The sequence below is a fragment of the Medicago truncatula genome, chromosome 3 (genome assembly GCF_003473485.1).
Source record: "Medicago truncatula cultivar Jemalong A17 chromosome 3, MtrunA17r5.0-ANR, whole genome shotgun sequence".
Taxonomy (NCBI): Eukaryota; Viridiplantae; Streptophyta; class Magnoliopsida; order Fabales; family Fabaceae; genus Medicago; species Medicago truncatula.
The window spans coordinates 58,400,091-58,417,028 of NC_053044.1; the positions used below are offsets into that span (position 1 = coordinate 58,400,091).

Here is a 16,938-nt window from a genome sequence, read left to right on the forward strand (position 1 = left end):
GGAATGTGGAGAGAGAGCTGCAACGTATATGAGAATCAATTACTACCCTCCATGTCCTAAGGCTGATCATGTTCTAGGCCTGAAGGTACATTCTGATCCATCAACTATAACTATTCTGCTGCAAGATAAAGAGGTTGAAGGCCTCCAAGTCCTCAAAGATAACAAATGGTTTAAAGTTCCAATAGTCCCTGATACTCTCCTGATTAATGTTGGTGATCAAATGGAGGTACGGAGTAACTTTGGTTGTTAAAATTTTTTTTTTTTTTGTCAGGTAGTTTAGTGGCTAGAATTCACCTTATAAGGTGAATAAATGGGGTGTCCGGGGTTCGAACCCCGACCCCTGCATATATATAATAATGCATTATCCTACCAACTGAGCTATGCTCACGGGACAAAATACTCTTAAGTGTGGTAAAATCTAAATACCAAAAGAATCCAAGATCTGGACCGGTTTACGAGTGTTATAAAGGCAGTGTTAAAACAACTATAGAATATAACTATAAAAAAATGATGTAATCCTAGTAGTTTGGAGTGAGCTCTTCTTCAATGTCTCAAATTTTATTCTCTCGATTCTACTTTGGATGGGCTAATTTAATTTCATCAAGAAAAAAATAACTCAAATTGTATTTTAAAGATAAAATTTCTTATTATGCATTTCTTTATCAATTTCCTGTATATACCTGAAAAACGATAGGATTGATACAACATGTTGAAATTGAATGTGATACACACAGATAATGAGCAATGGAATTTTCCAGAGTCCAGTACACAGAGCAGTGGTAGATTCAGAAAAGGAAAGGCTCACAGTAGTTATGACATGTCGCCCAAATTCAGAGAAAGAGGTCAAACCAATTGACAAACTAGTGAATGAGTCAAGGCCAGTATTATACAAAACTGTGAAAGATTATGCTATTTTGTATCCAAAGATTTCTCCTTACGGAAGACCAATTGATCAATGCAAAATTTAATCAAATGCTTATCAGAATTTCTTGAAATGGTTTGTGGGGAGTTTAGCTTGTTTTAGTGTTGGCTTTAGGTTTGGAGGTTTTGTTTTTATTCGTGTTGGTGGTACCTTTTGTTGAGTCGTGTTTTTATTGGTGTTTATGTTGTATGGTGTTTGAATTTTCTCTTGGATGCTCCTCCTTTGGCGCAAGTTGTTATGTACTTTTTATCTTTCCAGTTTTAGTTCGTCGTATGCAAAGATTTGATCATTAATAAATTTATTGTTAAAAAAACAAATTGTGAAATGTAAGAGAATGAAAACCAAATAAAATGTGTGTTGTGGCTTCTGAAGTACACCACAAAATGGAAGTGCTGTATCTTTCTATAATTTTCTCGCCGAGGATAGATATTGTTGAATCTTGGTAATTTTTCAGGCACCTTGCTTCTTAATAAGCCACAAAATTGAGTGGTATAGGACACTTTTTTTTTGTTGATAAATATGACTAGTTTATTGTGATAATCGGGATTAGAGTTTCACATAATGTTTGCGTTGGTTACTTGGTTTTTTAACATAACATCCTAAGCTTATCTTAGGTTCCATGTAACTCATGATTTATTTGACTAAATTCCAAACCCATGCCATGGTTCTAAATTCTAATATGATTTTGTTAGAAAAAAATGGAAATCAAAAGAGGACATCCTGAAAAGAATAGGAATTCGGAGCCTTAGCATTAAAGGAGATGTGAATTGGAAATCTCACTTTTGTAGGTCTGGTGTCTAACTGCACAAATATTGCATTCAAGCCATTCTAATGAGATCATTAAATGTGCTCAGCTACTTAACTAACATTACTCACTATCTTGCTTTTTATGAATGTTATGTTATTTTCTTTTGAAAAATCTTTTATGTTAAATTTATCAGGGAGGTTGCTTCTGAAGCACCACAAAATTATTGTGCTCGAACTTCATGATTTTCTCACTGGTAATCTATGAGGGGTCCAATTGCAGCACTTGCAATATGTTCTAGAAACCGTAGAGCAGTATCAGATGTGCATACCGTGTCTGGGGCATGAGTTGCAATGGAAAAAACCAAAGTGCTAGCAGTATTGGAGTGGCCACGTCCTTTGAATATCAAGCAACTTAGGGAGTTCTATAGATTGATACTCCATCCGTTTTTAAATATAAACAAAATTGACTCTTTAGGTTCATTCAATTAATGATGTATGTAGTTCATGTTATGGAGTAAGTTATTATAGAAGGTTCACTAAAGGTTATGCCAATATTGCTGGGCCACTTGCTGATTGCAGGTTATGCCAATATTGCTGGGCCACTTGCTGATTTACTAAGAGTGTGTTTGGATTGAGGGTTTAGAAGGAGAGAGCTTAGTTTTCGTTTTTAAATTACGGACATTATAAATTGATTTTTAGAAAATTGAATTAACAATATGATAAATGAATAATGATCATATAATACTTCAAAAAAAAAACACTTAATTTATTTTGAAAGAACATTTTACATTAGTTGTAATTTAAAAAATTAAAACGAATTCTCTCATCTCTTCCCCTTCTAAACCCTCAATCCAAACATCCCTTAAAGAAATTAAATGTGTTTGGTTGGAACTTGCAGATTCTGCCTTTGAAAATTTGAACAAGGCTATGCTGTCAAATTTTACACTAGAAACTAATGTGTTAGAGATTGGTATAGGTGCGGTTTTGAGTCAAAGGATGACGCTTTATTGCTTAATTTTCAAAGCAAGTATCCCTATACTAGATAATTGCTCGCTATCACTGAATCTCTTGCAAAGTTTAGACACTATCTTTTAGGGCTGGCAATTCATGATTAGGACAGACCAAAAGAGATTTAAAAACTTCATGGATCAGTCCCTACAAAATCTAGAGCAACAAGTTCTCAAGCTAAGATTTCACTACATTTTTTTTTTTTTAGAGAACTACATGTTTATAAAAACAAAATTCATAATGTGAATTAGAGAATACCTACTTTTCGAACCTTAAGTCTGAATCTTATTCTAAATTGTATGGTATATGAGCAATGAACAACGTGTCAGTGACAAGCAAAAAATTAGTTTATATGTATTTGTGAACCTCAATAAAAATGACAAAAAAAGAAAAGTAGGCTTGACTACCGAGTGACGAGATAAAACCATTGGCTTCACCAAGTTTAAGGACAAATTATGATATATCAAAATGGATTGAGATTCGATTGAGATCAGGTTTGTATCGAATTGAGATACAATTAGAGGTATCATAAGATACTAATACTCATAATCATGGTACACTTGAAAATGTGTTCAAATTTCAATTATGTAACAAGATCTATTCTTTCATCATTATTAAATTTGAAATTTAGTATAAAAATAGAAACACAATCAAAAGAACAAAAAGCAACAAACAAGCAAAGACATGGGAATAAACAAGAGAATAGAAAATTGATTCATGAAAAGCATTACCTTAGGGTAGGGTTTATAGAGAGTTGGAGAAGCGGATAGTCATTGATTTAATCCTAAGGCTATTTATTTAATTAAAAAATGACTGTATGTTTTTAATTTTTTTTTTTAATTAAATAATTAAACACCTAGGCGTGCCACATAGAAATTGACCGGTCAAAATTGGCCAAAATGATCAAAGATGCAAAGGAGCTAAATCTTAGAGGGTCAAAATTATAGTTTTTATACATAGGGGACTAAAATCGCAACTTTTTGAAACTTAGGGGGAAAAGTGCACTTTAACCTTAAATTTAATAAAAAATTGAATCATGAAAAGTGTCGATATATTTTATTTAATAATAACTTCTTCCTTTGGTTTAATTAAGTTTAATATGTATTGGTCTTGCTAACAAGCGGCCTAAGGGTTTAGGGCACTTGTTAAGAATGCAAAAATGTAAATAAATGATAAATTTTAAGTAGAAAAAATAACTTTTTAAAGTTTCAATGCATTGTTCCTTAAAAAAAAAATCAATGCGTTAAATGCACTATTTTTAAGACAAATTCTTCTTTAGGCATGAGTTTTACAATGCCAAACGGTCACACCAAAATAAATGTCTTTAAAATAACTACGAATAAATCCAAGTATTTTTAATGATTTAATAGTTATGATTAATTAACGGTGTAGGACATACTTACACTAAACTATAAGAATTAAATTCTAAAAAAAAAAAAAATCGAAATATGATTCATTTTGAGTGGTTCTTTAAATATATGATCCAAAAAAATTAATAAAAATTGATTTTACGTGGTTTTTACTTTTTGATTGGTAATAAGGGGATATATTAACCAACCAAAAGATATGTAGGATATCCTTATGATCCATCATCAAAATACCATATAGAAAATTACAATCAATATTAACTAAAATCGAAGAGAAGAGAGTATCAAATCCTCTTTGGGTAATAAATAAGCAGATGAATTGACCTCTCTAAAATAATGCTGAGTAGTGACAGACCAATACAAAAGATTTAGATGATTAAAAACCTCTTCTAGGAGAGGCTTGAAATAAGAGATAGTGCATGGTAGTTTGGTTGAGGACAACAACTGCAACAATGGTAGAACCCGTTTCGAAAATGACACAGTCAAGATGAAGATGGCGAGCAATACGTATATCATGGACTAAGCTCCATATCTCGACACACTGAGAATTATTGCGACCAAGATTGCAATACAATCATTGAATAAGACCACCACAAGAGTCTAGGAGGGGGCTCCATCTACATTAAACTTAAAAGTACGTACAAGAGGGGGTTCCCATTTGATAGAAATAATGGACCCAGGCCCTCCATACATGTCGCAGGTTTATCAATACTATCAACTACCATTTGCATATGGCTAGCTACATGAAGGAGCCAATTTGATTGAAGATTGGAGTATTGATTAAATACCAATTCGTTACGATCCTTTCATAAAACATTGATAAAAATGCCAAAAAACATCCACCTAACTCTGACGTATTTTTAATACCTTCATCATCAAGGTCTCATCCGCCCAATAATCTAGCTTGATAATGGTGGGCCAAAATTCTATTATTTCTTCATTGTCTCTTAAGATGCATCACCAATTGATATTATTTTTTTGGAAATAAAATTAATTGAAAAAAAAAAAACATTTTAAAATAATACTAGCCATGTTGTGTTGAGAGGTGATTTCATTATTCATATTCATGAGTGTAAAAGTGGGGTGTGTTAAAAAGAAAAAGAGGAGCCCATGTGTAAATGGGCTGAAAATGGTAATGGGCCATAAAGGAGGATGAGTGAGTGGCTAGGGCACAGCGTAAGCAAGCTTCATCATTCTTCCATTCGATTCCGTTCTATGGAATGGTAGTTTTGATTTCTGGGAAACACAAACAAGAGAAGCAGCAGAATATATACAAAGTGACGAAGGAATCAATAATCCCCAAATATTATTTTTATTATTATTTCATTTCATTTCATTTAATTAAATATCCCTTCCCTAGCTAGCTAGGGATTTCAATTTCACCATGAATGCCGCCGAAGAAGAGGAAGCTCCACCTCACCAACAACCCTCCGATTCCCCACCTCCTCCTCCTCCTCCGTCGAACCTCTCAGTTAATGCCGACGCCGATATGCACGACGCCGTCGTTATTGGATGTGAGAACAATGATTCCGCCGTAAACAGCACCGATGAGGTTGCTGTTGATGACGCGGCGTTGGCTGAGGGCGGTGAAGGCCAATTGCATGTGATGGAAACTGCTTCCTACGGTGATGGGGATGGTATGCAAGACGATGAAGAAATTGCTGCAGAGGAGAAGGGGACTGATGTTGATTTAGAGCCCGATAATGTCGAAGAGGTTCAAGTTAGGGTTGATAACTCAGATGAAGCTCCTTTGATCGGAGAAGACGACGAGGAGAAGAAGGAAGAAGAAGACGAGAAAGAAATTCAAGAAGGTGAACATCCGCAGCAAAATGAAGACGATGAAGAACAAGAGCAGGAGCAAGAAGATGACGAAGAAGAAGCTGATCCTGATGGTGATGGTGATGTTAGTTTACCAGATGTAGAAGATAAAGAGGCTGATGAGGAGACGGTGGTGGAGGTAGCGGAGGAGGAGCCAAGTCCAAGTGCGAGTGCTGGGAAAAGGAAGAGTGGGAATGGGAAGAATTCTAAATCGAGTGGGAGAGTTCCTTCAAAGAAAAAGATGGAAGAGGACGTTTGTTTCATTTGCTTTGATGGGGGTGACCTTGTGCTTTGTGACCGAAGGTGATCCTTTGAGACTCACTCCTCACATTAGTAGCTTTGTAATTCTGTTCATTATGTTTATGTTTTGTTTATCTGGAAATTTCATTGTGTTTTATTTGGTCTTCATTAGGGGTTGCCCCAAGGCTTACCACCCTTCTTGCGTTAATCGCGACGAGGCCTTCTTCCAAACCAAGGGAAAGTGGAATTGCGGTAAGATTCCTTATTCCGAGTCTCTGTTATTATTCTATTCTTCATGGTTTCCTTGCTTTTTATTTTAGGGTTTAGTTCGGTGTTTGTTTTTGCTTTTCAGTATATTACGGTTTAGTTTGGTGTTGGCTTTTACTTTTTAGTATATTAGGTTTTTTAGTTTGGCGTTCGCTTTTACTTTTTAGTATATTAAGGTTTAGTTCGGTTTCGCCATTACACTTTAGTATATTAGGGTTTAGTTTGCTGCTCGTTTTTACTTTTTAGTATATTATGGTTTAGTTCCATGTTCGGTATTACATTTTAGTATATTAGGGTTTAGTTCGGTTTTCACTTTTACTTTTTTGTATAGTTAGACTTTAAGTGTTGGTATTATTGATAAAATAAAGCTCACATTTCAAATTTTAATATATGATACCAATGACATTGAAATGTCTGTAAATACTTATGATTTTGAAAGTTGCAAGTTTTTTACTTCTACATGTCTTCCCCATATTTTTTAGAGAGTCGGGAGCTAGATTTGAATGTTAGGGAGGCCGACTATAAAACTATCATGTGCATGAAGTATAGCACTTTGACTTCAGTAAAATAACAACAGCTTCATCCTCTTCATAATGAATTATGCATTGTGGACAGTGAGAAATAACTATTAAGCACATGAATGGATTAGATTATTTTGAGTTAATTTTATTTTTAACTTTCTAATAGAATTTGTTATAGACACTAAAACAAATTTCCAAACTCACAGAGAGCGAAGCAACTTTATGTTTAACCAAAAACTGGTTTAAATTGATTTGTATCAATCAACTAAAAGATACACAAATTAACATAAACATACAATAAACCAGCTTTTAGATAAGCATTGATCATCCCTGATCTTTAGTTTTGTACTGTAACGCTCATGGCTAATACTAGATTTTATAAAAGGGTGGTCCAAACCCACTTGGGTTGTTTAGTGTTGTTGGCTTGGGACCTTGGAGCGTGCTCCTCCTCAAGGTCTCAGGTTCGATTCTCCTCGATGGCAATTTAGGTGGGCTAATTTAGCTTCTTCAAAAAATAAAATAAAAGGGCGGTCCAGTGTGTGAGACCCTTACCAGGTGGAGTGTAATTGTTGTACAAACACAGGCTTTCTTGCTAGTGATAGGATAGCATGAGTCATATGAATGAAGATTTGACAAGCTTTTTGTTGATTTGAAGTGCTTGCATCTGCTTCTGCATTATATTATGGAAGTTTGTGCTTCCAAATGCTCAAAAGTCAAGGTGTTCCTTTGGGCTACTAAAGTATAACAACTGTTAATTAAGAGTCATTTGGCTTCTTAAAATTACTGCCAACAGTTCTTGTTTGTATCCGAATCATTCTTTGACAATATTAGTATAGAGAATTCGAAATGTCAGGCGATGCATAGGTAGATCTGTCCCTATTAGCTGTATGATTACTTTAGAACTGTGCCTCATGGTCTGAATATTTTAATTGGTTGTATGAATATATTACCTTGAGATTTGCCCACGTATATTTGTTGAAATATTACTGGATACAACGTGATTGACATCTTGATGCTAGGGATCTTACTAGTACCTTGAGGAGGGAGTGATGCTTTGCTAATGCGCGCTTTTCTATGTCTTCTATATAATTTATAACAATTCTAAATATCTTATATGAAATGTATGATAAATCTCACTAATTAGTTTAATTAATTGACTATTTGACTATTTGTTAACTGTAACATCTGCGTCGAATGTCAGTGCTCTTTAACTAAGGTTCACACAAATTTTAATTTTTTTCAATGTTTAGTACATTGTTTAGACAGTCTTGTTTAGAGAAACAGGTGTTGGCACTGAATTTATAAGTACATTGTTTAGACAGTCTTGTTTAGAGAAACAGGTGTTGGCACTGAATTTATAATTGATTTTACTAAAAATGCCCCATGTTATCATAATATTTACATTTCTTTGCTATGTCTGACTTTCTACATCTTTGATCTTAATGATCTTAGGTTGGCATCTTTGCAGCAACTGTGAGAAGAATGCACACTACTTGTGCTATACATGTACATTCTCTTTGTGCAAGGGTTGTATCAAAGATGCTGTTATGTTATGTGTTAGGGGAAACAAGGGGTTTTGTGAGACATGCATGAGAACTGTAATGTTGATTGAACAGAATGAGGAGGGAAACAACATGGTATATCTTCTATTCCTACTCCCCGCCTCTTTTCTTGTCAAATGCTTTTATTATTAAAAAATGGTGCAGTATATGTGTGTTTTGAGCTGATAAAGTGTTGATCCTTCTACACTGCTTCTGTTTGTTGAGATGGTGGTGGCAATTGGTTTTTTATATATACTTATTGCTAACTTTTTTGTTTTATTTTTTCTTGGGGTGCATTTTTTAGTTATTAAGCATACATGCGCTTGCATACATGGACAAGCGAATCTGTCCTCATATATGATAGCGATCTCGAAGTATCATATTTAAGAGATCCAGTCAAGATTAAGGTTCTATACATGTTTACTGTACTAAATTTGTGTCTAAAGGGTTCACTTAAATCCCATACGGAACACAATCGGGAACATTCATTTATGTCCCAAAACATTGTTGAGTGTTCCAAGCCTAACATTAGTTGCAATGAAAATGCATGGGCTGACGGCTCAATAAATGAAACACATCCCATGACTGCCAGTTGTGGAGGTGACTGAAGGAAGAGACAAGATGCAATCGGTTGCAAAAATGACAAATAATAAATGCTGCTACTGGATTGCTTGTAGAATATCTACACCTAACAAAATACCCAAATTCTATAAAATACAAAGTTTCATTTAGCTTTTTTATTCTTAAAATATAGCCTAATGCGCTTATAATTTCGGGTGATGAATCAGGCTTCGATCTGTATTTCTCACAGAAGTAAGCAAGAAAGAAATAGAATGCTAGTTTTTCATAATATATTAATATTATGAAATGCCAATCTTAACTGCCAACAGTAGAAAATGCCATGTTGAACAATGTATATTTTTATGCCAATTAAATAGCAAAATGAATTTGGAAGAAATTGTTTGGTTGCCTTGTCCCGACTTAGCAGTCATTTTTCAAGCACAAACTAATTTTTTTTTTTACTTTTTAACCAACGCCATAGCCGAATTACTTTTCAGCGTGCAAAATTAAGTATGGGGGAAATTAACTTTGCTCCTAAGAGTCCTGATGCAGTGATTCTTGTTTTGTTATTGATTATTGCAAAGATTTCCTCTTCAATTTTGGTTTCTACATCCATAAACCGCATACAGTATTTTATACATATCAAACTATCCCATGCCTACAATAACTGCAGACCCAGCAACAATAATTCCGTAGACCACTTTATAATGCCATTAATCAGATGCGCCTGCTTTTTACTATATTTAGTTATTTTTTTCATGATTGATGCAGGCACAGGTTGACTTTAATGACAAAAATAGTTGGGAGTACCTTTTCAAGGATTACTATGTAGATCTAAAAGGAAAGCTATCTCTAACATTTGATGAACTCGCTCAAGCCAAAAACCCTTGGAAGGGTTCTGGTAAGCTTCCTTCTAAAGAGGAATCACCAGATGAACTTTTTGATGCCACAAATGATAGAGGATCAGATTCAGATAGCCCTTATGAGAATGTAGATTTGAGTCGATCTAAAAAAAGAAAGCCCAAGAAACGGGCAAAGTCTCGTTCCAAAGAAGGGAAATCATATAGTGCGTCATCTACAGAAGAAAGCTCTGAGTGGGCTTCAAAGGAGCTTTTGGAGTTTGTGATGCACATGAGAAATGGAGATAAATCTATGTTGCCGCAGTTTGATGTGCATGCTCTTTTGCTAGAATATATTAAAATAAATAAACTTCGAGATCCTCGCCGAAAAAGTCAAATCGTTTGTGATGCGAGGCTTCAAAATTTGTTTGGTAAGCCAAGAGTTGGACATTTTGAAATGTTAAAACTTCTTGAATCCCATTTCCTTCTAAAAGAGGATTCACAAGCTGAAGATCACCAGGGGAGTGTTGTCGATACTGAAGTTAGTCATCTGGAAGGTGATGGCGATGATGATACATATATTAAAGTTGGAAAGGATAAGAAACGTAAAAGTCGTAAAAAGGGTGATGAGAGAGGACTTCAATCAAATATTGATGAATATGCAGCCATTGATAATCATAATATTAATTTAATTTATCTAAGACGCAACTTAGTGGAAGATCTACTTGAAGATACAGATCAGTTTCATGACAGCGTTGTTGGTTCTTTTGTGAGAATAAGAATTTCTGGTAGTGGTCAAAAGCAAGACTTGTATAGGCTGGTGCAGGTTGCAGGTAAATATTTGTACACTATTAACTTTCATACCATCATCATTTGCAATATACAATAAACTTTGTACTTATTTTTTTTTTATGTTCTGGGTCAGGTACATGCAAAACAGCAGAGCCATATAAAGTTGGTAAAAAGATGACAGATATCTTGCTAGAAATCTTAAATTTAAACAAGACAGAGATTGTATCAATGGATATCATCTCAAATCAGGAGTTCACAGAGGTGATTAAAGCTTGCCATGATATTTAGTGACAATTGATTTTAATCCCTTTAAAGCTTTCCATGGTAGATGTTATCAGTGGTTGATGGCGGAAGGCCAAGAATCCGCCATGCTTCAGTTGCTCAAAATTGAATCTGAAGAAGCCAGGCAACCACTTATATAACCATGAGTAAACCCTTGAATTAGTCCACCAAAGATTAGCATGTGTAGCTGTTAGTAATAGGACTCCTAAGGGCAGCAGTTATAGAATAATAGTAGTTTATTTAATAATATTATAAATAAGTAACTGTTACTTATGTGTAGTAATTGCTGTCTACTAAACTTCTATGTAACTGCTATAGGACTTAGTATTATAAATAAGATGCAGAGGAAAAGAAAGGTATTCAGGGATTGGGATAAAGGATTGGTAGGGAGAGACCAAGCTCTCGAATTCTTGGAGGGGAGAGAACCAAGACTCTCGAATTTCTTGGGATTATATTGTAATCTTACTATTAGTTTATATTTTGATATCAGTTCCTATCAGTAGCCCTATAAAAACTTTATGATCAAAATAGTTCCTTAAAGGTGCCTAATTCATCCCTTTATTTCACTTAAGTCATCTGTAAGGACAAAGGTGATTAGACTTTGGAGGGTCTAATTCAGTGCGATGAATCCTTGGAGGACTGATGTGGACTAATCTTTGAATGACTAATTTTGTTGTTTACTCTCACTCATTTAATTTGTTGTTTACTCTCACTCATTTAATTTGTTGTTTACTCTCACCCATTTAATTTTGAGGATGAGCTATTTTTAGATTTAGATTTCTTTTAACCTACTCCCTTCAGAGTCAAATTTAAGCAAAAATAACTACATACCCAAAACTACAAATTTTCTTCATATAATTTTCTACAAATTATGAATATTGGGTTTTGTAGATAAACGTTTAATATGTTAAAATTAGTTAGGATTTGCTTATTTTTTACTCTGGAGAAAATGCATTTAAATTTATGCTTTAAATTAGTGTTATTTCTTTCATCAAGATATTGATTTGTTTTTTGTTAGGATGAGTGCAAGCGCCTCCGCCAAAGCATAAAATGCGGCCTCATTAATCGGATGACCGTGGTAATTATTTTATAGGTTACATAAAACTGTTTTAGGTATCAGATGTTATAGTTTGTATTGAGGATCCATATTTGTGCTTGTAGGGTGACATTCAGGACAAAGCATTGACACTTCAGGCAGTTAGAGTAAAGGATGTGAGTAATACATTATTCCTGAGATGCTTGCTTAAGCATTTTTCTACTATTCAAAATTTCTTAATATTTGTTCTTTGGACTATGATTTATTGAGAAAATAATATGACATACATGAAGAGCTTACCTTCAATGACAAATGTAGTTTTATTCGTTTAAAGGCTTCAGTAGAAATGTGAAAGGAAATTAGGTTGATGAATTCAATTACTGTTTAACGAGTCTCGAGAGTTATCTTATCTTTCGTCTGATTTAAGTTAGTGTGTGATCACAGGTGGTAGAGGGGACACAATATTCTTTCTGTAGTTAAATTTTCTCATTGATCTTACCTGATCTAAATCGGTGAAGACTAGTAATTGTAAATTCATGGAACTCTTGTTCATGTTATTAACTGTTTAAATAAGACTGACATTTCTGCTTGCCAATAAAAATGAAGTATTGCTTTAATTTGGAAGTTAACTGATAGTCCCAATTAGTTTAAATTGAATTCTTTTATTGGCATGTTTTCATTAAATCCTCATTTCATTTCCTTGTAATTTGTTGTCTTAATTTGGACTTCTTTTATCGATGAAATTTAAAATATATTTTCCAGTATTTGTCAATGGTCTTCTAATTCAATTGCTCATTTTTCTATTGCAGTGGCTAGAAACAGAGATAGTGCGGCTAAGCCACCTTCGTGATAGAGCTAGTGAGAATGGACGCAGAAAAGAATATCCTTTTTTCATTAGAAAAAGTTAAATAAATTAGATCTATGAAGCACCGACAGACACTAGACACTGGTAAAAAATTTGAAAAAATGAATTAACTGAATGTAATCACGTGCTGGTGTCTGACACCGGACACGCCTTCTGTCAAAAGCGTTGGTGCTACAGAGCATTAGATCCATACTGGATCCAATGAACCAAGCTTGATGGCGCTAGGTTAGGTTGCCTCCATTCCAATACATGTTAGAATCATGTTTTGTTAGAAATTTACTTGGGTAATATTTGAGTCCTGCATTGTGATATTTAACGATTTTTGTACATGTTAAAAGAAGGATTTTCATTGCGCCTTCAATGTATGTATTCGAATACCAATCGTTTGGTTGAGATCGATAATTATCGTTGTATTTTATTTTCTATGATAATGTTTTGCTTATTTCAACTTGTATATATTACTATGGTTATCTTATTTCAACCTACTGATTTTGGGAGGAGGTTTTTGGAAGGCTAAGTCTATATTTTGAAATATATTTGATATTTTAAAAAAATTGAAAGAACATGATAAATGATCATATAATACTTCAATCACACTTCATTCATTTTAATAAACATTTTATAATCTGTAATTTAAAAAAGAAAAGTAACCCCTCCAAAACCCTCCATCCAAACATATCCCAAGAGCTCTCGGTTACTGTGTTATGTTGATCCTTAACTTCCTGTCACGCTCAGAGAATGTGTAGAGAAATTGCAGCTTCTGAAAACCCCTGAAGAACGGCAACGTAGATTGGAGGAAATTCCAGAAATACATGTGGATCCAAAAATGGATCCAAGTTATGAGTCTGACGAAGGAGATGAAATGGAGGATAAAAGACAAGGTAATTTTAATACAGTTTGTAATTTTAAATTCATCTATATTTTGACATCTTTTTTCTGGTAATTGGTAATAATTTCATTTCTATGCTTGCAGAAAACTTCATGAGACCTAGAGGGTCGAGTGCGTTTGGAAGGAAGGGGAGAGAAATTGCTTCGCCTAGAAGTGGTTCCATTTCAAGTGATTCTTGGAGTGGAACAAGGAACTATTCTCCCATGAATCAGGAACTCAGCAGAAACTTGTCTAATAAGGGATTTTCAGTCAAAGGTGATGATGTTTCTAATGCCACTGAGCTTTTAAATGATTCTCAATTTCACCAGGGAAGAGATAAGGAATCACAACTATCTAATAGTTGGGATAGGCAAAAGCTACTGTCTTCAAGCTTGGAGAATGGTGGTAAAAGTACCCGGCCATTGGTAGCATCCGAGTCTTTCTCAAATACTGTATCAGAAGCTGCCACAGCACCATCTTCTGGCGGATTAGCAGCTCCGGCTGTGAAAATTAATGAAACTGAAAAGATGTGGCATTATCAGGATCCATCTGGAAAAGTTCAGGGACCATTTTCCATGGTGCAACTTAGCAAATGGAATAATACGGGATACTTCCCTGCTGATTTGAGGATTTGGAAAACCAGTGAGAGACAAGATGAATCTATACTCTTAAGAGATGTCTTAGCAGGGAAATTTTCTATAGAACCATCCGCGGTGGATACAACTCCTCCTAAGGCTCAAAATCACTCATCCTCATTCTCCAGGATGTCTCCTTTGGCGGCTCAAGGTTTAGCAAGTAAAACATCTCCTTTGGCAGTTGAGGTCCCTAAAAACCCTGGAAATGGTTGGGGTTCTGGTGCCAGTGTAAAAAATGAACCAACAAGTCTCCCTTCGCCTACTCCCCAAACTGCTTCAGTTGGGTCCATGGGGCATGCTTTTGAAAACAAATGGTCACCAACACCTGTCCAGATGGCTGGGTCTGTTTTGGGAAATTCGTTCCCAAACAGTCTCGGAGGTTTTCAGACCTCTGTGGCAGTCAACTCACACCCTGGTATAACTGCAGATACTACTCAAGTGCATCTTCAAGCAACAGCTGCAAATATGCAAAACCAGGCTGCGAGTATCCATAATTCTCGTGCTGAAGCTCAAGGGTGGGGTCAGTCTGTGGTTCCAAAGCCAGAATCACAGGCCTGGGGAGGTACACCATCTCAAAGAGTAGAGGTGAATAATTCTGGAACCTTGCCTGCCCAGCAAGCTTCCCATGGTCTATGGGGTGATGCTTCTTCTGTTCAGAACTCTGCCTCATTTAGCACTGGAAATCCAACTGGGAGTTTACCCGCACATGGATTTCCAGGCATGACTGCACCAGGTAATCAAGCAAACACCATGGTCCCACCACCACCCAATATGTCATGGGGCATGAACATGCCTGGAAATCAGAATACTAGCTTGGGTGGGGCTATACCTACCAAGATGAATGTTAACTGGACGCATGCACAAGCGCCAGCACCTGGAAATGCAACTCCAGGATGGGCAGCTCCTACCCAGGGGCTACCTCAGGTAAATGCAAATGCAGGCAGCTGGGTAGCACCTGGTCAAGGTCATCCACATGTAAATAATGCTAGTGCAGGTTGGGCTGTGCCTGGTCAAGGGCCAGCACCTGGAAATGCCAATCCTTCTTGGGCTGCATCTGCTGGGAACCCAGGCATGTGGGGAAACGGGCAGAGTCATAGCGGAGAGAGGTTTCACAACCAAGGGGATCGTGGTACCCGTGGTGGAGATTCTGGTCGTGGAGGTAAATCTTGGAACCGGCAGTCATCATTTAGAAGCGGAAGCAGAGGGGGTTCTAGGCCTCCTAGTGGGGGGCAAAGAGGAATCTGCAGGTATTATGAGAGTGGAAATTGCAGGAAAGGAGCTTCCTGCGATTATCAACACAACTAAGAGTTGTTGGGCTACTTATTTGCGGAGAAACATCTCTTACTGTACAGTATTTCCCCATTACATGGCTTAACATTGTGTAATGATGATCATGTATGTAGAACTTGTGTATTGTAGCATCTCATTTATTTTCTAGTTTATTTTGCCTTGTATTCATGAGTCACTTCTCACCTTGGAGTTGACTTATGGGATGGTTGACTAGCTACAGTAGTTGAGATGTCTTTAGATTAATAATGACAAAAGTGATGAGGTTATAGGTTTTTGTATTATACAATTGTTTCATCTTAGTGCTGTGAAGGGAACACATTCGTTAAAGATACCAAGGCTGATTCACATGTGCTTGCCAAATCTCAGAACCGAGTTCCGCAAGGTTGATGAGTTTAGGCCAGGATATCTCTCGGGGAAAAACTGGCGTGACTCGTGAGAGAAAACAAGGAAGAATATTCATTTAATTTGAAACTTCAAAAAATAAAAAACAAGTCGAAGTGATTTTTATAAAAAAAATTGGGTTGAATTTAAAATTTAAGAAAAGTTGATGTATTAATGTGTAAATTTTGAAAAAAGTAAGCTTAAATGCTTTTATAGTCTCCCAGTATTTTGAAATATCTAATATTTATCGTAGTAGAAAAAGCGGACAGACGACGCTAGTCTTGATAATTGAAGATTTACCTATGTATTTTGACTGGTTTTTGATCATGTAATAAATGATATACTTTTTTTAAAAAATTTATATATATGTGGTAATTCAGATGATAACATGACAATGTCTATCTAGGATGTTCATCCAACAAAAAAAAAATCTATTTTATTAAAATATACGTAAGTGTATATCACGGTGGGATTTAGGGTGGAAAAATAAAAGATTTTTTACCATTAAAAAGTCGTTGTTGACCGTTGGATCAAATGGAGAATATAATCTTATCATTCAACCCTAAAAAAAATTCCACACTATTATCTTCTACCACCCTTCTCCCTCCTCCATGCCATATTCACACCACCACCTTCATAATTCTTACAAGATCTTGGAGGATCGGAAGAAATTGAAGTTCATCCAACATCAATGCTCTTGAGTCTTCTTATCATATTCATGGTTGCTGATTCCATTCAAAACCCAAACCCTGATTTCCTCAATCCCCACAAAAAGAAAAGGTGACAACTAGGCTACCCATGAAAGAATGATGGGTAATTTACCCCAACCAATACACATTAGCCACATAAGCACATATTCATGAACTATCTTGACCCTACAAATAAATTGCTCATTTTCATTGGTTAGTGGGTAAATTACCCACCATTCTTCTAAGGTAATTTAGAAAAAACCAAAAGG

The 16,938-nt window shown here is 35.5% G+C and overlaps 2 protein-coding genes across 2 annotated transcripts in view; both read left to right on the top strand.

The window, feature by feature from the left end:
* The window catches only part of LOC120579645 (zinc finger CCCH domain-containing protein 19), a 10,294-nt gene extending 9,047 nt beyond the window's left edge, over positions 1-1,247 (top strand). The window contains exons 7-8 of the mRNA XM_039832209.1: positions 1-226; positions 735-1,247. The exon at positions 1-226 is cut by the window's left edge and continues 102 nt beyond it. Coding sequence (XP_039688143.1) covers positions 1-226; positions 735-968 — 460 coding nt within the window. The 3' untranslated portion in view covers positions 969-1,247. The remainder of the gene's footprint in view (positions 227-734) is intronic.
* A 3,968-nt stretch (positions 1,248-5,215) lies between these two features.
* Positions 5,216-15,926, top strand: LOC11411608 (zinc finger CCCH domain-containing protein 19). Its single transcript, XM_024779664.2, has 10 exons — positions 5,216-6,165; positions 6,275-6,354; positions 8,343-8,527; positions 9,764-10,664; positions 10,757-10,884; positions 11,924-11,983; positions 12,067-12,117; positions 12,751-12,821; positions 13,536-13,687; positions 13,780-15,926. Exons 1-10 carry the CDS (start codon positions 5,429-5,431, stop codon positions 15,612-15,614), a joined length of 4,200 nt encoding a protein of 1,399 aa, XP_024635432.1. The 5' UTR covers positions 5,216-5,428; the 3' UTR covers positions 15,615-15,926.
* The last annotated feature ends 1,012 nt before the right edge of the window (positions 15,927-16,938 follow it).

Bases quoted from the DNA above. Each gene is read 5' to 3' on its own strand.
- LOC11411608 (XM_024779664.2), top strand. From the start codon at position 5,429: ATGAATGCCGCCGAAGAAGAGGAAGCTCCACCTCACCAACAACCCTCC. The intron at 10,885-11,923 runs GTGATTAAAGCT...GTTTTTTGTTAG, and splicing joins CAAATCAGGAGTTCACAGAG to GATGAGTGCAAGCGCCTCCG. The intron at 13,688-13,779 runs GTAATTTTAATA...CTATGCTTGCAG, and splicing joins AATGGAGGATAAAAGACAAG to AAAACTTCATGAGACCTAGA.